This window comes from Macaca nemestrina (genome assembly GCF_043159975.1).
Source record: "Macaca nemestrina isolate mMacNem1 chromosome 4 unlocalized genomic scaffold, mMacNem.hap1 SUPER_4_unloc_5, whole genome shotgun sequence".
Classification (NCBI taxonomy): domain Eukaryota; kingdom Metazoa; phylum Chordata; class Mammalia; order Primates; family Cercopithecidae; genus Macaca; species Macaca nemestrina.
The window spans coordinates 70,376-92,732 of NW_027257559.1; the positions used below are offsets into that span (position 1 = coordinate 70,376).

The 22,357-nt window shown below is 46.9% G+C and overlaps 2 protein-coding genes and 1 long non-coding RNA gene across 3 annotated transcripts in view; 2 read left to right on the plus strand and 1 right to left on the minus strand.

Moving 5' to 3' along the window:
• The first annotated feature begins 742 nt into the window (after window positions 1-742).
• Window positions 743-8,242, plus strand: LOC139361054 (protein FAM90A5-like). The gene is made up of 3 exons (XM_071089531.1): window positions 743-795; window positions 6,519-6,624; window positions 7,280-8,242. The coding sequence occupies exons 1-3, from the start codon at window positions 743-745 to the stop codon at window positions 8,240-8,242; spliced, it is 1,122 nt and encodes a 373-aa protein (XP_070945632.1).
• Window positions 8,243-8,481: 239 nt separating this feature from the next.
• The window catches only part of LOC139361058 (uncharacterized), a 65,299-nt gene continuing 51,423 nt past the window's right edge, over window positions 8,482-22,357 (minus strand). Inside the window, exon 6 of the long non-coding RNA XR_011618625.1 lies at window positions 8,482-10,228. This is a non-coding gene — a long non-coding RNA (uncharacterized lncRNA). The remainder of the gene's footprint in view (window positions 10,229-22,357) is intronic.
• On the plus strand, window positions 13,871-14,818 carry LOC139361062 (protein FAM90A5-like). The gene has a single exon (XM_071089537.1). It carries the CDS (start codon window positions 13,871-13,873, stop codon window positions 14,816-14,818), a length of 948 nt encoding a protein of 315 aa, XP_070945638.1.

Consider the following 22,357-nt stretch of genomic DNA (forward strand, 5'->3'; position numbering starts at 1 on the left):
GTCGACATTCATTTCTTCGCCAACTTCTCGTGTATCTGTAAGAGGATTGAATTCAGTGGTTGCTCTCAATTGGTCGTTATCAACTTCTAGCCCAGAGTCTGGGGCTGAGGCTGCCATGACCACCCTGTTCTCTTCCTTCTGGGGTCCCCAGGAAGCTCCCAGGACTGAATGATTCCCACAACATACAGTGGCCAGGATGGGAGGGCTGGAGGTCAACTACCCCTCACCCCTGCCACCACAACCAAGAGGCCCCTATGGAGGTTGGCCCTGAGCTGTGTGTCCCTGTGGGATGCAGGCTCCCACGGAAACTTCAGGGGATGAGCATGGGTCCTCCTGGCTGACAGAGCCTGGTGGGCACTGGGTGTGTGGGGCCTGTGTAGGTAGGTTGGACAGCACTGAGTCTAGCCAGGGAGCCGGGGACTGGTGTGGCCAAAGTGGGCAACAATATGTTACCAGAACAAAACTACAGTGCAATCAGCCCAGCTGGGAGGGAGAAGGAGGCCTGCCTAGCAGGACCATCCACCCCTGTCCTGGCCCCAAGTCCATACGGCCTGCCTGTACTGGATATTGCCTGGTCCAGGAGGCCTGGGTATGAGGGTCTGGTGGTGTGTCCCTGGGTTCCAAGCCTTGGTGGTCCCTTGGGAGCTGAATATCCTCTGGGCAGGAGGAGGGCCCGTGGTCCACTGTTTCCATCGACCCCTGGGGGTGTGCCCCACCCCAGCTTCTCAGTGCACATGGGGACATGGACAGGGCTCCTCACCTGCTCTGTGGCTCCAGCCCTGAACAGCTCACTGGGTGACTCTGACAGCTTCCTCCCCAAGCTTGGGTCTTCATCTGTTGGAATGGGGTGTCCCAGGCCCCCTGCAGGCAGGAACCCACCCCCAGTTCCTCTGGTGGGCCCTCCTGGGCTTTCTTACCTACTGGCTTGTGAGACACGGTTGGCCAAACTTGGTGTCCTATTTTTATGTTGGCCTTTTTCTTAGTGTGTGTTTTCTGTAACTACTGCTGTGTAGATCTTCTATTTGAGTTTTAGGTAGAGAATCTTGCCCACCCAGAGGGCCTCCACCCCAGAGAGCCTCCACTTCTCCCCCCGCTGGGCTGGTCCTGCCTATGCTCCGCTTGGTGTGAATGTTAAGTGTGATCGATCCACACGGCTGCTTGACACTGCATCTCCTTCCTTCTTGTTGCTGAGGCCAGTTCTGTTCTCTCTTTCTCCACCTGAACTGCACTTGAAGCCAAGATGAAGGATGAGAAGTGGTTGCTACGAAGGACCCTCCTGCAGTGGATCTGCTGTGAGGAGGCTGTGCTGGCCCAGCCTGTCATTTCCTTCTCTAAGCTCATTCCAGAGGTTGGCAAGGGGCGGCCTGTCCCCACCTGCTCTTGTCGCCCGTGAATAAGGAATGGATTTTACAGTTCCAAATGGTTGAACAAATAAAATACTAACAATTCATGACACTGAGGAGTTTCCATGTCCATAAGTAAAGTTTGATGGGGGTGCGGTCATGCCCATCTCTTCACAGGCCATCTGCAGAAGGCTGCTGTTGTGCAGCCATGGCAGAGTTGCATCCTTGAGGCAAAGATCAGTTGGCAAAGCTGAAAATATTGACTCCTGGCCCTTTAGGGAAACAGTTTCCAGTCCCTGGTATAAGGGCTGTGTGGCAGAACCCCAGGATTTTGGTCAGCTTGTTCCTCACTCAGAGCCTGCTGTGGCCTTCGCTAGTATGTCTGCAAAGTCTGCGTGCTATGGTGCCTCTCATGGGGCGTTGAGCTCTGTTGGTCTAGATTTCAGGGTGTCTGCCTCATGATCACCTGTCTCACCAAGAGAGACCCTGTGGCCAGATTCAAACTAGCAGGAGCAGTTGGTCTTTGGCAGCAAGGATAGATTAGTGCTGAGCTGCCACCCACCCTGAGGTGGTCCCATGACACCCACTGTCTCGGTCAAGGTTGGGGCAGGGCTGGTGTCCTGAACTGCCCTGCGATGTGGATCGTAATAGCCAGCGGGGAGAGGGGGTTGCTATTACTCCCCATATCGTGGGGAGTGCCTCACCCCCTGAGATGTGGATCGTAATAGCCAATTACTCCCTTCTGCAATGTGTGTCCATTATTAGCAGTCTCTTTTGTTCAGGATATTACGAATAATTTCACAGGTTGTGTGTAAACAGCCTGCGATACGAGAACGAATACCATCCTCTGCACCTCCGGATATTAGGAACCACATCACACAATGGGTGTACACTTTTTGGGAGGTTTGGGATAATGTCGTCCTGTGTTTCCCTGAATATTCAGAGAAATATCACAGGGTGGCTATACACCCACTACTTTCTTGGCAGGAACATCATACTTTACCTACTGGAAATTAGGAGCAGTATCAGAGACTGGGTGTCAAGCCACTGTCATACTGGAAGTAATATCATGCTCTCCCCCACAAGTCATGAGGAACAATATCACAGCGGGGTGTGTATCTTCTCCGGTAGTGGGAGTAGTATCATCATCTCTTCCTTTAGATAACAGGAACAATATCACAGGGTGGGTGTACAATCTGTGTGTTTTTGGAAGCAATGTCATTCTCTCTTCTTCTAGGTTTTACGACTCATATCACAGGCGGGGTGTACACCCCTTGTTATATTGGATGGAATCTCATCCTCTTTCAACCTGTAACTTTAGAACAATATCCCATGAGGGGTATCCATCCCTTCAATATTGGTACTAATACCATCTTCTCCTTTCCTGGATATGAGAAACAATATCACAGGAGGGTGTACACCCCTTGCAATGTTGGTAGTAATGTCACCTCTCCCCTGTGGTTATTAAGGACAAAATCCCAGGGTGGCTGTACGGTTCCTACTTTATTGGGAGTAATATCATCCACTCACCCCCTGGATATCAGGAACCATATCAGAGAAGAGGTGTCCACCCCCTTTGATATTGTCAGCCATATCATCTTCTTCCCGCCTGGATATTAGGAATGATACCCCGGGACTGGGGGCGGTGTACACCCACTGCGATATTGAAAGTAAAATCAGCCTCTTTCCCGCTAGATATTAGGAACTATATCACAGGTGTGTGTGCACCTTCTGGGATATTGGTAGTACTCTCAGCCTCCACCTCGCTGCATATTAGGAATAATATACGGGGGGCAGGGTGGTTACACGTCCTGCAATGTTGAGAGCAATATTCTCTTTCCCCTGTACATTAGGAACGACATAACAGGGGTCTGTATGCCTTCTGTGATATTGGGATTAATGTTATCCTCTCCCACACTGAATGGCAAAAACAATATCACAAAAGGGTGTACACCCCCTGCAATATGGCTAGTAACATCATCGTATCTACCTTTGGATACTAGAAACAACATCCCAGAGGGTGTGTACACTCCCCTGCGATATTGGGCATAATGTTATCCTCTCATCCCCTGGATATTAGGAACGATATCCCTGGTGGTGGGAGGTGGAGTACATTAAGAACAACATCATTGGGTGGGTGTACACCCCTTGCAATATTGGATGTAGTATCATCCTCTCTTCCCTAGGATATTAAGAACAATAACACAGGAGGGGTGTACAGCCCCAGCCCCTGCGTTATTGGGAGCAATAGCATGTTCTCCCCCTCTTGATATAAGGAACAGTATCCCAAGGTAGGTGTACATCCCCTGGGATATTGGGCGTAATGTCATCATCTCCCAAAGTGGATATTGAGCATAGTGTCACAGGGGGGTGTACGCCTTCTTTGATATTGGGAGTAATATCATCCTCTCCCCTCAGGATTGTAGGCAAAATATTGAAGGGGTTTTACAACTCGTGCGATATGGTCAGTATTATTATCCTCTCCCCACCTAGATGTTAGGAACTATATTACAGGCGGTTGTACACTTCTTGCGATATTGGGAGTCATATCATCCTTTCCCACTCAGGATATAAGGAAAAAGATGACCGAAGGGATGGACACCCACTGCGATAGTTTCAATAATGTCATCCTCTATTCCCTGGCTATTAGGAATAACATCATAGAGGGGTGTACACTTTCTTCGATATTGGGAGTAATATCATCCTCTCCCAGCTGGATATCAGGAACAAGTCTATTAATTATTAATATTAATAAATATAGTAAAAATTAACAGCAATCATCGATACTAATAATCACAATAAAGATAGTATAAATTAATACTGGTAAAAAATGTTAACGATTAGTATAATAATTAATCACAATATCACTATTAACAATAAAATAATGATATCAGCAATTAATGTTACTTAAATCAATACTAAGTGATGTTGGTAATAAAATAATAATTAATATTAAGAAGTACTAATATTGTTAAATGACATTAATATTACTAATTATTTTCAAGCATGCATAATCTTATATTTAAAATAATTATCCATAATTAATAATGGTATCCTATTAATTGTGTCATTGATAATTATTAAAATCAACATAGATGTTTAATAATTAATCATATTATTACTCCTGATACCGCAGGGGGTATACACCTACCTGTGATGTTGTTCCTAATATCCAAGGATGGAGAACATGATTTTAGTTTTAATATCATAGTAGGTGTGCAATCACCCTGTGCCACTGATGCTAATATCTAGGGGGTAGAGTATTACATGACTCCCAACATAGCAATGAATGGAAAGCCACCCAGTGATATTGCTCTTAATATTCATGGAAGAAGGGTATGATATTACTCCCAATATCGCAGGGAGGGTACAGCTCTTCTGTGATATGGTTCCTAGTATTCAGAAGGGGAGAGGATGAAAATAATTCCAGTATCACAGGCTGTGTTCACCTGCCCTGTGATATTGTTATTTATATCCTGGAAGGGAGAGGATGATATTATTCCCCATAGAGCAGGAGGCGTACACCCAGCCTGGGATATTGTTCCTAATACCCATGGAGAGGAGAGGCTGATATTACTCCCAATATGGCAGGGGGTGTACATCCACCCTGTGATATTCTTCTTAATATTCCAAGGCCGAGAGTTTGATATTACTCCCAGTATCGCAGACACTGTACACCCCCGTGTGATACTCTTCCTGATATCCAGAACGGGAGAAGATGGTTTTAATCCCCATATTGCAGGAGGTGAACACCCACTCTGTGATATCTTTCCTAATATGCAGGGGGAGAGAGGATAATATTATTCCCAATATTGCAGAAGATGTACACATGTCTCCCCATGATATTGTCCTTAATAATCCAAGGCACAGAAGATGATGTTACTCCCAATATCACAGAAAGTGTACACCCCCCAGTGATGTTGTTCCCATGATCCAGGAGGGGAGGGCATGATATTACTTTCAATATCGCAGGGGGTGTACACACCCCCAGTGATACTGTTCCTAATTTCCACTGGGGAGAGGATGATACTACTCCCAATATCGCAGGGATTAAAAACATGGTGATGCACAGTGTCTGTAATACTAGGAGTAATATCAACCTCTCGGCCTTGAAATAGAAAGAAGAATATCACAGGGTGGATGTACACCCCCTGCCACATTGGGAGTAATATCCTCTCCCTTCCAAGATATTAATAACAATGTCACAGGGCCGGTGAACACAGCCTGTGACACTGGAATTATTGTCATCCTCTCCCCCTCCGGATATTAGGAATCATAACACAGAAGAGCTGTACCCTCCCTGCGATATTGGGAGTAATATCATACGCATCTTCCATGAACATTAGGAGCTATTTCACCGGGTGGCTATCTATTCATTGCTATGTTGGGAGTCATGTCATACTCTACTACACTGGATATTAGGATCTGTGTCACAGGGTGAGTGTACACTTATTGCGATCACAGGTAGCTGTATACACACTGCAGTATTAGGAGAAATAATATGATTAATTATTAAACATCAATGACTGATTTTAACAATTATCGATGATACTAATAATAGGATACCATTATTAATTATGGATAATTATTTTAAATCTATGATTATGCATGTTTAAAATTAATTATTACTATTAATGTCATTTAGCAATGCTAGTAGTTCATAAAATAATCATTATTTTATAACCAACATCACTTAGTATTGACTTAAGTAACATTAATTGCTGATATCATTATTTAATTACTAATAGTGATATTGTATTAATTATTACTAATATTAACATTTTTAACCAGTTTTAATTTTTACTATCTTTATTGTGATTATTATTATCAATGATTACTATTAATTTCTATTGTATTTCATAATAATAATAATTAACAGACTTGTTCCTGATATCCAGCTGGGGGAGGACGATGTCAGGTGGGGAAGCTTCGTGCAGGTTCCCCATGACAGGGGGAAAAGCAACGGAATCCAAATACTGGTCCTTACTTGGGAAGCCAAGAAGGTCACTGGGAGGATGAGAAGGTTGGCACATGAGAGAAGGTGCAGAGGTGGAAAGGGCACAAGAGTTCCATTTATTTATCACAAAACACAGAACAGGACTGGGCCAGAGACTGAATTCTGTCTGTCTCCTGGGGAAAACTGGGTGCATGGCCTGAACTTTTTCTCTTCTGCAGGCAACAAGACCCGCAGAGGAAGGCTCCCAAGACCTTTACTTGGAAACCTTCGGAGAAGGCGCTGCCAAATCGAAAAGCATCCACGGAATCTTGGATTTATCTGAGGGTGAGTGTCACCCTGGGTCCCTGTTCTTTGCTCCACTAGGTCACTCTGGTTGATTTACTTTCAGGTTCCCGTGTGTGTGAGGGGATCGGGGAACCCCTCTTCCCTGCCTTCTTGGGGTCAGGGACTCCACGATCCTTCCAGGTCCATTTGATTCCAGGTGAAGGCATCTGAAGATGCCACATTTCCTGTTGCTTTCTTTCTGTGCAATGATGGCAAGCCTGCCAACAACATCTTCCTAGTGGCGTGAGGAAATTAGTCCCTCAGAGGCCCCAAACATGGAGGAGGCTCACCCCAGGAACATGCATGTTTTCAGAAAAGACGTCCTGGGAACCCTTGAGCCACCAACCTGCCTTCAGAAGGGCATTAGTCCGTCCTACTTCATGGAAGGCTGAGTGGAGGCGCTTTGATCCAGTGAATGCCAAAGATACAGTCTTTAGAAAAATGGTGTTCTTAGATCATACCTGGAGAGTGCATTTTTCATGGGTCTTGTCCCGATCAGCACTCACGTTGAGGATCTGTCCCTATTTCCAAGGACCGCCTGTCCATACCGTATTAAGAATTTCCTGCTGTGTGCACCTTGTCTTTGGATGTGGTTGATTTCCATGTTGGCTCCATGCCGAGGAACTTCTAACGTGTGTGATCTCCTTTCTTTCAGGTTGTAAGCAGGCCAATGCCGGTCAACACAGCCAATAAGAGGCCACACGTGGACCCTGCCCTCACTGATGGCTCAACTACCAAAATGTCTGACACCGTATCTGTCTTGGCTTCACTATCTCCTCTCAGAAAAGCCAGTCTGAGCTCCTCGTCAAGTCTCCAACCAAAGGCACGACAGACAGGGGCTGTGGCCGACATCCCTCAGCCTGGAGTCAGGCAGCAGGGCCCGAAGCCTCTCGTCGTGGTGAAGCCGACACACAGCAGGCCTCAGGGTGGCTGTCGAGAAGTTCCCCAGGCTGCCTCCAAGCCCCACGGCCTGATCCGGGTCATCAGCCCCCAGGCACAAGACAAACGTCCTGCGGTGACCTCACAGCCCTGTCCACCAGCCGACACACACAGCCTGGGCCTTGGCTCCAATCTCAGTTTCAGGCCAGGAGCCAAGAGACCTGCCCAGGCTCCGACTCAGGCTTGCCTGAACTTCCCCAAGAAACCGAGAATGGGTCCCTTCCAGGTGCCCGAAAATGCCATCCAGGGAGGTGAGCTGGGGGCCCCGGAGACTCTCCAACTTCCGCCAGCTGCAACCGAACTCAGACCAAGTCCGTCGCCCCAGATGAGCAGGGGGACAACCGCCCAGGTGCCCAGCAGCGACCGGCAGCCTCTGCACAGCAGACCTTGCCTGCCTACTGCCCAGGCCTGCACCATGTCCCATCACCCAGCGGCCAGCCACGATGGGGCCCAGCCTCTCAGAATGCTCTTCCGGAGACTGGAAAACGGATGGTGGAGCTCCAGCCTCCTGACAGCTCCCTCGTTTCCCTCTCCTGAGAAGCTGGGAGCCTTTCTCGCTCACAGCCCTCATGTCTCAGAGAAGTCTGAGGCTCCCTGTGTTCCTGTCCCGCTGAGTGTCCTCTATGAGGACCTTCAGGTTTCCTCCTCCTCAGAGGACAGCGATTCTGACCTGGAGTGAGACTACAGGTGGCCGGGGCTCCATTGCATCCAGCTCCCTTGACTTGGAGGGGTCTGTGGGACTGAGGCGCACAGAGCAGAGAGCAGACTGTGTGTGGTGACTCCCAAGCTCCCCAGCTGTGGTGCTTCTGTGGATGTTGGAGCCCAGGCCAGGCAGGGACCAGATGCAGAGACTCTGCTTCATCAAATTCTGGTGAGGGACATCGTAGTTTGCAGGGCTCTCTGGAAACCCGCCACCAGAAGCTTCTGTGCCAGTGAGTCGTTGCCTCAGAAACTGGGTGAGGGCGACGCGCGGGAGTCAGACTTCAGCTGTGATGTCAGTAGGAAACTGGGGAATGACTGTGTGTTTGCTCTCCAGATGACTGAATCAGGGAACAGTTAGGGAACCCTGAGAGATGCAGGCCTTCAGCTGTGCCCCGCCCTGACAGCAGTGTTTTGGACGCTGTGAAGCGTTCTGCGCAAAGCGTTCTTCAGGTGTTTCCTCAGCCTGGAAAATTGGGCTCTGGAATGCCGTTGGAAATAGGTGTGTTTAATTTGTTTTGAAGTGAATAAAATTCTCAAAAAGGTGACGTATTCCCTTTTGACTTTCATTCCGTATTTGTGTGTAACTGATTTTCCAAGGGCTTGAAAATCTCTTGACTTGTCAGCAATCCAAGTCATTATGTCTCTGAAACAGAGTTGATTGAGGGGACCGCAGGTCTTCGCAGGACCTGTGACTTCTTAAACATCCACAGGGGCAAGAGAACCTCAGCCCCACTCTACCAACACGCACCTAGTCAAATTCCTCCAAGTGAATCTCACGCACGCTAACACGTGGGGAGCGTTGCTTGCACCACGAGTCCCCATTTGGCTCACCGCGATGCCACGTGTGGGGGTTCAAACTGTTACGGCCCCCATGAAGTGGTTTCCGGATGTGCGTATGAACGAGGCACACTTTCATTCGCCAAGTAGAACCCAGTAAAGCTGAAGTAAACTCCCAGATTTGGGATGTACTTCAGAGGTAGAATATTCATCCCGTCTTCTTTCTGGATGCCTGAGCACCGGGCCTTTCCATGCTTCTCCCCCGATCCTAAGTGTAGCTGAGGTCGAGATTCACTGAAAGCTCTAGGTAAAGATATCCCACCATGCACAGGCTATCTCCGTTCTCTGACCTGGGAACAACTCTGACCAGGATTCCACATCTAGGAGGCCTCGGAACTGAGTGGGATTTTCTGAGCGACACCAAATGGCTGCTCCCTTTCCGCCGCCGTTGAGGGTCGTTACCTTGATTATCCAGATCACCTAGAAAGTATCAGTATCCAGAATCAACAAGATCAACTCTCTGCTCCTCTGACAGCAGAAGGAGCATGACCAAAAGGAACCAAAGAGCATGGCAGCAAACGATATGACTGGAAAGCTCAGAGAACAGCCACAGGGGGATGTAAGCAGGCGTTCCCACCTGATCATGAATAATTAATGAAGCGCAAATCCAGGGGGAATCGAGTTTCAGCAGGTGCAACTCATCCAACGGGAGATCGCCGGAGGGCCAACAAGATTCAGCAACTGAGAGTTGGGTGTAGTATCAAGTGGGACGCGACTGGTTCCAAAGCTCTAGAAGACCATGGGGTCACTTGGACCACGTGAGAAAATGCCCCCAGTATGCTGGTTCAGCATTCTGACTCCTGCCTGTCTCTTCCCGCCCAGGGAACTTGGACCCTAACTTGTGCAGGTGCAGATGACGAAGGGCAGAATGAGGGGACGAGGCACCCAAGTTCCCCGACAAGAGAGTTCCGCAGAAAGTCCGCTGGATCTTCGCAAATCCAGAGAAATGGCAACGGGACCCAAGGAAATAGAGCCCCACCAGTGTCCTGGAGACTCTTCAGGCATAATGCCTGGAGCCGCAGGACGAGCTGAAAAAGGAGCCAGGCAGTGAAGGACAAAGCGGTGTTGACGTTCTTCATGTGGGTTTCCCAGTGCAGTCCAATTCACGGTGGTTTCCAAGGGCCTCCTGGAGGAGAAAGCACGTGAGGGTGTGGTCAGGGTTTTCTGCTGACACACTTACTGTGGGGAAGAAGGAGAAGCTCTGAAGATGGATAACGGCCGAGATTGCATGTCAAGGTGCACCTCCTTGATGACACTGAGGCCTACGTTGAAATAGAGTAAAAATGGTCCAATTACACTGTGCCTATTTTAGCACCTTGTTTAAAAAAAAAAAAGATGTAAAACAAGACAGGGGTACATGCACCAGTGCTACATACCTGACGCGAAACATCTATTCTTCAAAGCTTGCGGCTGTACAGGTAGGTTTTAGAATGTCTGTCCCTAGTGAACATCGTCTTAGAATGGGCTGGGCAAATAGACCTTTCCAGGTCATGTAATTGGATTAAGTTGATTAGGTTAGGGTCCGTTTCGCGTCAGGGGTCCAGAGGCTGTATAAAAGGCAGCCTGGAAAGCAAAGGTCCCTCTCCGCCCCTTCCTCTGGCTTCCTGAAGGCTGCACCGCTTCCAGCAGGGCTGCTCAAGCACCTGCCCATCTGAGCGCCAGCGCACCTGTCCATCTGAGCACCAGCCGAGGAAAGAAAGTAGACCTGTAATTTCAGGTTAGTTTCCCTGAACGACTGTTTGTTTCACGTAAGCCCTGAGGGGTTGGGGGAAAAGAGACAAAGGAGAGTGAAAGAAACAGATCACACTGGGGCTCGCTGGTGGGGTAGGATGTGTTCTCCTTATCCGTAATTCTTGGAACAGAAAGCGAGAAAACATTTCCATCTTCGTGCCTGGGATAAGAGCCAGATGGAAATGCAAAAAGAAATTTACTCCAGCACGCTGAATTGGTGGGTAAATGGAAAAAGAACTTTGGAAAAGGGGTGGTTTGCCCTTTAGCCTTGTAAGAAATTCATAAGCTACTTGTTCAGCATTTGTTTAGATGAATTCGTATGGCGTGTGTAAAATACCAGAAAAATAAATAAAGAGGGGCTGGAGCTAAAGCCAAAAAGACAGAGCGGGAAAGACCATCACCTGTTAGTGTGGTAGAGAGGGAGTTAACTTCTCTCGATGAATTTGTGTTTGGAAGTTGCCAAATGAAACGGCAAGAGTAGCGATTCGAGTTCTGATAGGAAGCATCCCTTATCCCTGACTTCAAGCAGACTTGCCAAGGGGTGACATCGGCCATGCCCTGTAGCTTCGATTCTTTTGTCCCTCAGGGGAGAGAGAATCACTGTGTCTTCTACTGGAGTGAATGGTGATAGACCTAAGTCCAGTCTCCAGAATCAGTTGTTTGGTTGGGATTGAAATCTCAACTCCAACTCCACATACCTAGGCCGTGGGCCGTGTGGCAGGCCAGGTTTACTCTTGGACCAGGTAGTCACGGCAGAGGAACACACAATATCTGAGGATGCACACACCACATTGTGATCCACAGATTTGACCGACGGGTGGTGAGGTGTCCTCATGACCACACCGTCATGGAATTAGCTGGGGGTTTCTTGTGGGTGTGTGAATATCCAATGTGCCTAACCATCGCTTTGCGTGTGTTTGTGTGTGATTCAGGTGACCCAACCATCAATCCCTGAAAAAGGCGGCCATAAAACGCCCAGGAGATGCAGATGATGGCACGTCGTGACCCCAAAAGTGGGGCAAACAGACTCGTGAGAGCCCAGACCCTCCAGAAGCAGCAGAGGGCCCCAGTTGGGCCAAGGGCTCCCCCACCCGATGAAGAAGATCCCAGGGTACGTGTAGCCCTGGAATCTTTTGGGTATTGAGAGGGGAGAAGGGGGCGAGTGTCACACGGTCCTCAGAGACTGGGTTGGATTCCAAAGAGTTCTGCCAGCACCACCCGGGTTGCTTTTCCCATCCAAGGTGGACCTGGCTTGGGACCTCCTCCCCGGTCCGACAGGTCCCTTGAGAGACTCTTGGGAACAACCTCCCTATCCACTCAGAATCCTGTGTAGCCAGGTTGGGCTGTGTTGCGGACATCGAGTTCACAATCGTCCCTGCTAGAATCCTGAGTCCTTCCTTTGAGAGTTCCTCCGTCACATGGGCTTTGGGAGGGAACATCGTAACCGAACCCTCCCTCCACTTCAGGGCCCCCATGCCGGTGTCCCCTCTTTGGAATCCTCACTCAGTTCTGAATTCACAGTCCGTCTCAATGTTGACATTGGATCACTGCCTGTGGCTTCAGCTCATTCACTGACATCACTTCCTTTCCACCCACAGATCAAGTGCAAAAACTGCGGGGCCTTTGGGCACACGGCCAGAAGTACCAGGTGCCCCATGAAGTGCTGGAACGGAGCCCTGGTTCCCCAGGCCTTTGGGAGAAAGGAAGGGAAAGAAAACCGGAAACCATGGAAGCCTCAGGTTCGAGGGAACCCTGAGCCCTGGAACAAGGAAAAGGGAGAGAAGGAAGAGAGACCGAGGTGAGCAGTGGGAGGGGTTTTCACCATCCTTAGGGTACTGCCACCTAAGGACACGGTGCCTCTGCACCTGCACACCGTGTGCCTTTCCGTCTCCGGGACAGGGAAGGAACGCTGCAGAGAAACAGACCAGAGCTCCGTGTCCTCCTGGGTTCCCCACCCAGGAGCTCCTTTGGCTCTGGGAGATTCAGGGACGGGGGCCAGGTGGGGGCGCTTTGTGCAGGTTCCCCATGACAGGGGGAAAAGCAACGGAATCCAAACGACAATCCTTACTTGGGAAGCCTAGAGGGCCACCAGCAGGATGGGAAGGTTGGCACATGAGGGAAGGTGCAGAGACGGAAAGGGAACAAAAGTTCTATTTATGTATCACAAAACACAGAACGGGACTGGGTCCCAGACAGGGTTCTCCCTGTCACATGGGGAGAAGCGGGGAGCAGGGCCTGAACTTTTTCTCTTCTGCAGGCAACAAGACCCGCAGAGGAAGGCTCTCCTCCAGATCTTTTCCGGGACATCTCCGGAGAAGCAGCCGCCAAATCGAAAAGAATCCATGGAATCTTGTGATTATCTGAGGGTGAGTGTCACCCTGGGTCCCTGGTCTTTTTCTCCTCTAGGTCACCCTGGTTGATTTACTTTCAGGTTCCCGTGTGTGTGAGGGGATCGGGGAACCCCTCTTCCCTGCCTTCTTGGGGTCAGGGACTCCACGATCCTTCCAGGTCCATTTGATTCCAGGTGAAGGCACCTGAAGATGCCGCATTTCCTGTTGCTTTCTTTCTGTGCAATGACGGCAAGCCTGCCAACAACATCTTCCTAGCGGCCTGAGGAAATTAGTCCCTCAGGGGCCCCAAACATGGAGGAGGCTCACCCCAGGAACATGCATGTTTTCAGAAAAGACGTCCTGGGAACCCTTGAGCCACCAACCTGCCTTCAGAAGGGCATTAGTCCGTCCCACTTCATGGAAGGCTGAGTGGAGGCGCTTTGATCCAGTGAATGCCCAAGACACAGTCTTTAGAAAAATGGTATTCTTAGATCACAGCTGGAGAGTGCATTTTTCATGGGTCTTGTCCCGATCAGCACTCACGTTGAGGATCTGTCCCTACTTCCAAGGACCACCTGTCCATACCGTATTAAGAATTTCCTGCTGTGTGCACCTTGTCTTTGGATGTGGTTGATTTCCATGTTGGCTCCATGCCGAGGAACTTCTAACATGGGTGGTCTCCTTTCTTTCAGGTTGCAAGCAGGCCAATGCCATTCCACACAACCAATAAGAGGCCACGCGTGGACCCTGCCCTCACTGATGGCTCAGCTACTAAAATGTCTGACACGGTATGCGTCTTGGCTTCACTGTCTCCCCTCAGAAAAGCCAGTCTGAGCTCCTCGTCAAGTCTCCGACCAAAGGCACGACAGACAGGGGCTATGGCCGACATCCCTCAGCCTGGAGTCAGGCAGCAGGGCCCGGAGCCTCTCGTCGTGGTGAAGCCGACACACAGCAGACCTCAGGGTGGCCGCCAAGAGGTTCCCCAGGCTGCCTCCAAGCCCCACGGCCTGATCCGGGTCATCAGCCCCCAGGCACAAGACAAACGTCCTGCGGTGACCTCACAGCCCTGTCCATCAGCCGACACACACAGCCTGGGCCTTGGCTCCAATCTCAGTTTCAGGCCAGGAGCCAAGAGACCTGCCCAGGCTCCGACTCAGGCTTGCCTGAACTTCCCCAAGAAACCGAGAATGGGTCCCTTCCAGGTGCCCGAAAATGCCATCCAGGGAGGTGAGCTGGGGGCCCCGGAGACTCTCCAACCTCCGCCAGCTGCAACCGAACTCAGACCAAGTCCGTCGCCCCAGATGAGCAGGGGGACAACCGCCCAGGTGCCCAGCAGCGACCGGCAGCCTCTGCACAGCAGACCTTGCCTGCCTACTGCCCAGGCCTGCACCATGTCCCATCACCCAGCGGCCAGCCACGATGGGGCCCAGCCTCTCAGAATGCTCTTCCGGAGACTGGAAAACGGATGGTGGAGCTCCAGCCTCCTGACAGCTCCCTCGTTTCCCTCTCCTGAGAAGCTGGGAGCCTTTCTCGCTCACAGCCCTCATGTCTCAGAGAAGTCTGAGGCTCCCTGTGTTCCTGTCCCGCTGAGTGTCCTCTATGAGGACCTTCAGGTTTCCTCCTCCTCAGAGGACAGCGATTCTGACCTGGAGTGAGACTACAGGTGGCCGGGGCTCCATTGCATCCAGCTCCCTTGACTTGGAGGGGTCTGTGGGACTGAGGCGCACAGAGCAGAGAGCAGACTGTGTGTGGTGACTCCCAAGCTCCCCAGCTGTGGTGCTTCTGTGGATGTTGGAGCCCAGGCCAGGCAGGGACCAGATGCAGAGACTCTGCTTCATCAAATTCTGGTGAGGGACATCGTAGTTTGCAGGGCTCTCTGGAAACCCGCCACCAGAAGCTTCTGTGCCAGTGATTCATTGCTTCAGAAACTGGGTGAGGGCGACGCGCGGGAGTCAGACTTCAGCTGTGATGTCAGTAGGAAACTGGGGAATGACTGTGTGTTTGCTCTCCAGATGACTGATTCAGGGAACAGTTAGAGAACGCTGAGAGATGCAGGCCTTCAGCTGTGCCCCGCCCTGACAGCAGTGTTTTGGACGCTGTGAAGCGTTCTGCGCAAAGCGTTCTTCAGGTGTTTCCTCAGCCTGGAAAATTGGGCTCTGGAATGCCGTTGGAAATAGGCGTGTTTAATTTGTTTTGAAGTGAATAAAATTCTCAAAAAGATGACGTACTCTCTTTTGACTTTCATTCCGTATTTGTGTGTAACTGATTTTCCAAGGGCTTGAAAATCTCTTGACTTGTCAGCAATCCAAGTCATTATGTCTCTGAAACAGAGTTGATTGAGGGGACCGCAGGTCTTCGCAGGACCTGTGACTTCTTAAACATCCACAGGGGCAAGAGAACCTCAGCCCCACTCTACCAACACGCACCTAGTCAAATTCCTCCAAGTGAATCTCACGCACGCTAACACGTGGGGAGCGTTGCTTGCACGTGTCCCCACGAGTCCCCATCTGGTTCACCGCGATGCCTCGTGTGGGGCTTCGCACGTATGTGTTGCACCGCAGTCCATTTCACAGTGGTAGAATAAATGTATTGGCTTTCTGTCGGTTTGTTGGCGGCAAAAACCTGTGATGTTGTTGGTTTTTGGTGGGAGAGTTTCACTCTGGAAAAGAAAATATTCTGAAGATGGAGGTTGTCCTAGATTGTATTTCAAGGTGAATCTACTTGATGCCAGTGAAGCATATTTTGGCATATAATACATATGGTTATATTATATTTTGTCTATATTACCTCATTTTAGAAAACCATTTTGTGAAAAATATCAGAGTTAGATATGCCAGTGTTAAATTTCTGATCACGTGTCCAGAAGCACTGTAAAATGCAGCCTAGAATGCAAAATTCCCAGCCACTTCTTTGTTGAACTCTCTGCAGAGCGGCATTGCATCCAGGGGTTCTCAAGGTGCACTAGTGTGGCATGAGCTGGTCTTTGACTTCCTGTTGAAGTTGGAATCCTGCAGATTGTTTAGGGGTGGTGTCTGCTTGTCCCATCTTTCCAGGTCATCATTAACATTTCCTCGGCACCCACGTGGACTCAGAACTTACCTAGAGTCACAGGCAAGTCTGGAAAACTGCCCTTGAGACTTCGTGCAGTCAATGATGGTTCCATGCCTCTGATCTGCTGGGGCACATTCTGCAGAGGGATGGGCTGGCATAAGCTGTCCCTGCCTTTCTGAAAATCACAGAGATTCCTGGTACCTGAAGCCACATAGAAATATCTGTGGAGTCTCAGGCAGGACAGGGATGCCATTCACACGCTCCTGTTCTTCCACTTAATGGCAGTAAGAGTGATTCCTGGGTTTCCTAATTGACTTCAAAACAATTTTGGTGACTTTGTTGTGTCAATGACCACTCCTGTTTCTGTGGCATCCAGTTCACCTGTAAGGTTTTTGGGGATTATGTGGAAACTCGTGCATTTTTCCAGAGCCTCACTTCATCCTGGATGCTCTCAGGCATGCACAAGGGGATTCCTGCCTTGGTGGCATCTTGGAGCATTGCAGGAGACCCCTTAGGTCTAGGAGGCACTAGGAGGTCCATCAGGAATTGGGAGGACATGTGTCTGCCCATCTGTAGTGTGAACTTCTATTCACCTTCAGAATGCAGATTCTTCCTGAACTAATAAATTATCTTCATCTTGGTGTAAGTAGCCACAAAAGAATAATTCATATTAACTCCATTAATAAAAATAACTGAAAATCAACAACGAAGATAATAACGACAATGTTAATTATTATAATATTGATAGTAAAAATAAAACAAAGGCATTAGAGATTAGAGATTCCCTTAAGTGAAGGACAATGGGAAGATATAGGGATACATGAGTTGTTTGGACTCAGAGTCCAATGAAACGTGTTCCTCAAAGGCAAAGACAAGAAGCATAAGGAAAATAGAAAGTTCATGGATGACCACCTGGGCTACCTTGGAACTCTTGTGGGAACACTGCAGGCAAAGTCTATCTCGTCCTGGGACTGCCCACCATCCAGCCCCCACTCACCTTCATGAGGTAGGATAGCAGGATAATGGGGATGGAGTCCATGAAAGGGATGCAAGACTTGTGTCACACCAGATTCAAAGAAGCACTGCTTATGACAGATGTTTCTCTCCTAACACTGTGTCACCTCTAACTGCCTGGCTGCATGTCTGTCCTCTGTTCTTCTTAGGTCACAGGAGGGACAGACATTACTGTCCACCCATCTGCATACAGAGCCATTGGAGGACGTTACCCTTGTTGCTTCCTCTTTGGAAAGGGGCAACATACATGGCAGATGCCATTCTCTGTCTCTTTGGAAAACGTTGCCAGCACATTTAAGGTTTACTTCAGCCACAGAAAGCCACCTGCTTCAAAGTCTCACCCTCCACAAGTGGCAAGCACACAATTATTAATGGAGGCAAGGGATGCATAGGCTTTGCCATTTGATTCAAATGGGACAAATAGGGGAGGTCTTCTTAGCTGAACAGAAGAAGTTGACAAAGTCAGGCTGCATTGCCATTAGACTTGTCCCTTTGCACATAAGGCTTCCCTCCAATCCTTTCCACAGATGTGGATCCTGACATTACTTCCTAATAAACATCCTGCACACTAAACTTCATCTATATCCAGCTCCCTGGGAACCAAACCTGTGACAAAAGTGAAAAGTTTCTAGGGAAAATATGGTTTCCTTATCAGACAGGAATCAAATTCTGCTGAGCTAGAAAATAAGGTAAAGTCTGATGCCATCTCATGATTTTTTTTATTAGGACATTACCACTGCCAGCAAGAATTATGTGCATCAATTCATGGGGACAAAAATCATATTGGAGTGGGATGAGGTTGTTGTGGGTTGAGGAGAAATTTTGACGAATGAACTTTACCCTCAACTTGAGTTCAGGAGAGGAGATGAAGATGAAAACAGCTGGAAATAAAAGGTGTCCAAAAACATTTTTCTGGTTTTTCAAAAATCAAATTTCAGGTTGGGAGACACTATGTTTAAATTCTAAAAGGATGTAGCATACTGAGAGGAAATAACTATAGATAAATTATCTTTTTTGTAAATAATACACTTTATGGTATGACAGGAGACCAAGGGACACAACACAAATTTGGAGTTAAAGAAACTAACAGACATTCTCGATACTCAGTTGTTATGGCAGAGATGCCAGAGTGATGGATGTCCATGTAGCAATACTTTTTTTTTTTTTTTTTTTGAGACAGAATCTTGATCTGTAACCAGGCTGGGGTGCAATAGTGTGATCTCAGCTCACTGCAACCTCCACCTCCTTGGTTCAAGAAATCCTCCTGCCTCAGCCTCCCAAGTAGCTGGGACTACAGGTGCGCACCGCCACACTCAGCTAATTTTTGTATTTTTAGTAGACATGGGGTTTCACCATGTTGGCTAGGATGGTCTCGATCTCCTGATCTTGTGATCTGTCCAACTTGCCCTCCCAAAGGGTTGGGATTAGAGGTATGAGCCACTATGCCCGGCCCATGTAGCAGTACTTTTGAACTTAATGGCTGAAAGCATCCACCTCCAAACTTATGTATTATATTTGCAAAAGAGTACAAACCATGTAATGAATTTTAAAAGGAAGACAAGCCTGTGGGAATTCAACAGCCATGGCAATGTTTTGAACTTCTTTTTATTAAACATGTAAGAAGTAAGTGAAGTTCAAGACCTAACAGAATTGCCAGGAATTATTTGAAGAATTACCAAGATAACTTAGAGACTATGAAATCCTTTCGACGCCCTCTGGTGGAGTTTCCTCCTGGAGCCAGTGATTTTAAGCCAGAGGCAAATGTCTCTGCAGGCATAAGAATTCGACTCAAATGTATTATTCAATTTTAAATGAGATGACAATAAAATTATCTGCTATATAGTAACAACCTTTTTTTTTTTTTTGGACAGAGTCTTTCTCTGTTGCCTAGGCTGGAGTGCAGTGGGGCACTCTTGGCTCACTGCAATCTCTGCCTCCTGGGTTCAAGTGATTTTCCCACCTCACCCTCCTAAGTAGCTGGGATTATAAGCATGTGCCACCATGTCTGACTGATTTTTGTATCAGCAAAATTATTTCTGGGGTGGAGAGCTAGGGACCTTTATTCTCCCACATCCAAAAACATGTTCTCCAAATGATCTGTCAATAGAAATAACTGATACCTATATTTGCTAACCTATCTTTTTCTGTCTTTAAATTCAGAACTAGAGTGTGGAAAAGTTATATTAAGAAGGTTCTCTCACTTTTCAACACAAGTGATGGGCTAGGCACTATTCTAGGTGCTACAGATACACATTCACACACCCACAATAGTTTTGCCTTATTATCTCCTACATTCTAATAATGGAACAAAAGAAAAGTATAGATTAGCTTTTTATTTTTCTGAGATGAAGTTTAATTCTGTCACCCAGGATGGAACGCAGAGGCGCGATCTCAGCTCACTGCACCCTCTGCCTCCTGGGTTCAAGCGATTCTCCTGCCTCAGCCTCCTGAGTAGCTGGGATTACAAGCATGTGCCAACATGCCCAGAAAATTTTTGTATTTTTCAGAAAGACGGCTTTCATTATGTTGGCCAGGCTGGTCTCAAACCCCTGGCCTCAAGTGATCCATGCACCTCGACCTTTCAAAGTGCTGGGATTATAAGCATGAGCCATAGTGCCCAGCCAAAGAGAATAGCTTTAAATAGAAAGCATGAAAACAAAAGAAATGTATGCCCATCAATTTTATACTGTATTTGGCCAGGTGCAGAAGATCGACTTGTAGTATTATGGGGGAATAAGGTCAATTCACATCTAATTGTTTGGACAAGTCACCAGAAACCAAAAGTTGGAAGAGTTGTATCTTTTGAGGTGGGTTGCACAGGCAAGGAGCAAGTTGCTATCTCTCCAAAGTCTTAAACTGTTCTATTTCTCCTACTGTGGAAAAATGCATCTTCTACTTGATTTCAATTTATATAGGAAAATGCTTAATAAAACTAATAAGGGCTACATTCTAGGGACACAGCTAGACCACACATATACTGAACCTTGATTCTGGAAACACATCTTGTTCAATGTAATTGGATTTTCATGACAACAAAAATGTAACCCTGACACAATATTGGAGAGTCAAAAGGAAAGGACATTTTGGATTGAAATTTTTTATTTTAAGAATATGTCCTTGAGTTCTATTAACAATAGCTAAAACCTGGGAACAACTCTAGTGTCTATCGAGAGGAAATTGATAAACAAATTATATGCATATTATAGAGCAATATTGGGCAAAAACGGGGGATAATCCACTCTATTAATCAACATCTTGGATCAATATAATCTTTCTCACCCTGAGTGGAGAAAGCTAAGCTAAAAAGTGTCCTATAATATAAACAAATGTGTACAAAATTCTAGAACAGACAAGCCTAATATAAGCTAAAAAAAAATTAGAAAAGCCAGGTTCAGTGGCTCATGCCTGTTATGCCAGCACTTTGTGAGGTGGGTGGATCGCATGAGCTCAGGATTTTGAGACCAGCCTGGCCAACATGCTGAAGCTACTCCGTCTTTACCAAAAATACAAAAATTAGCCCAGTGTGGTATTGTGCGCAGGAACAGAAAACCAAATACTACATATTCTCCATTATAAGTGAGAGTTAAACATTGGGTTATACATTGTTTAGCTCTCACTTATATGGAAACAATAGACACTGGAGATTCTTAGAGGGAGGAGGGAGGGTTGAGTACAAGGCCTTAAAAGCTGTCTATTGGGTATTATGTTCACTATGTGTGTGATGAGATCATTCATACTCTAAACCTCAGCGTCACACAATACATCCATGGAACAAACCTGCACATGTATCCTCTGTGTATAAAATTAGAATTAAAAAACTAAAATGAACAAACAGATATGAGTAGGAATTTCTCAAAAGAGGAGATACAAATGGACGACATATATATAAACAATTCTTACCCTCTCTAGTCATCACAGGAATGCAAATGAAAACTACCATGAAATATCACCTCACACCTGTTAGAATAGCTATTATCAAAAAGATGGATGATAACAAGTGTTGGTAAGGATGTGGAGAAAAGGGAACCTTTGAATACTGGTGGTGGGAATGTAAATTAGTATGGCCAGCTTGGAAAATAGTATGGAGGTTTCTCAAAAAATTAACAATAAAAATATCATTTTGTTCCAGCAATCCCACTTATTTTATATATATATATATATATATATATATATATGAAGTCATTGAAATCAGTATGTAAAAGGGATATCTGTACTCATATGTTCTTTTTAGCACTGTTCACAATAGTCAAGATATATGAAGAAGACACACATGTTATTCATTCACGGATGGATGAATTAACGTTTTATATATATATATGTATGCACAATGGAATATTATTCAGTATTATATAATAATGAAACCCTGTCATTTGTGACAGCATCCATGAATCTGAAGGGCATGAAGTCATGTGAAATAAACCAAACACTGAATGACAAATATTGTAGATTTCACTTGTATTTGAAATCGCAAATAAACTCAGAAGCAGAGAGTAGACTGGAGGTTGCCAGGAGCTGTGGTGCAGGTAAATGAGTAGGTGTGATTATAGTACAAAGTTTTAGATATACAAACATAAATAAGTTCAGGAGGTTTAATCTACAGCATAGTGCTTATAGCTATGAATGCTGTATTGCATACTTAAAATATAATAGGAGGGTGAATTTTATGTTAATTGTTCTTACTAATAGAAATAATAATTCGGATGGGAGGGAGAACTTCAGGAGGTGATGATTATGTTTACAATCTTGATAGTAGTGATGCTTTCAGAATGTATCCTTATCCTCAAACTCACTGAGATGTACATATTAAATTGGTACAGCTTTTTTAATGTACTCGTATCTCAACAAGGTGTTTTTAAGGGGGGGTTGGTTAAATAATTTAAAAAGGAAGGGTAGATGTTCCTTTGCCCTTCTCCCACGCCTTTTTTCTCCCTGCTGTCTAGAATTCAGAAATAATAGGTGGGAATTTAGCAGCCAAACTAGGGTATTTTCTAAAGTATAGCAGAGCAGATACCTGGAAGGGACCTGCATCCCTAATGACATTAGAAAGTATCTGTACTAGCCCTGAATGGTGTAACTACAGGTTAATTTTAAGTGACAAAGAAATCAACTTCTGCCTTGTTTAAGCAACT

What these genes read in the sequence shown, in the direction of transcription:
- LOC139361054 (XM_071089531.1), top strand. Translation starts at nt 743, where the DNA reads ATGGACAGGGCTCCTCACCTGCTCTGTGGCTCCAGCCCTGAACAGCTC. An exon ending in AGCCCTGAACAGCTCACTGG is followed by an intron (nt 796 to 6,518) that starts GTGACTCTGACA and finishes TCTCTTCTGCAG; the next exon opens with GCAACAAGACCCGCAGAGGA. An exon ending in AATCTTGGATTTATCTGAGG is followed by an intron (nt 6,625 to 7,279) that starts GTGAGTGTCACC and finishes CCTTTCTTTCAG; the next exon opens with GTTGTAAGCAGGCCAATGCC.
- LOC139361062 (XM_071089537.1), top strand. Translation starts at nt 13,871, where the DNA reads ATGCCATTCCACACAACCAATAAGAGGCCACGCGTGGACCCTGCCCTC.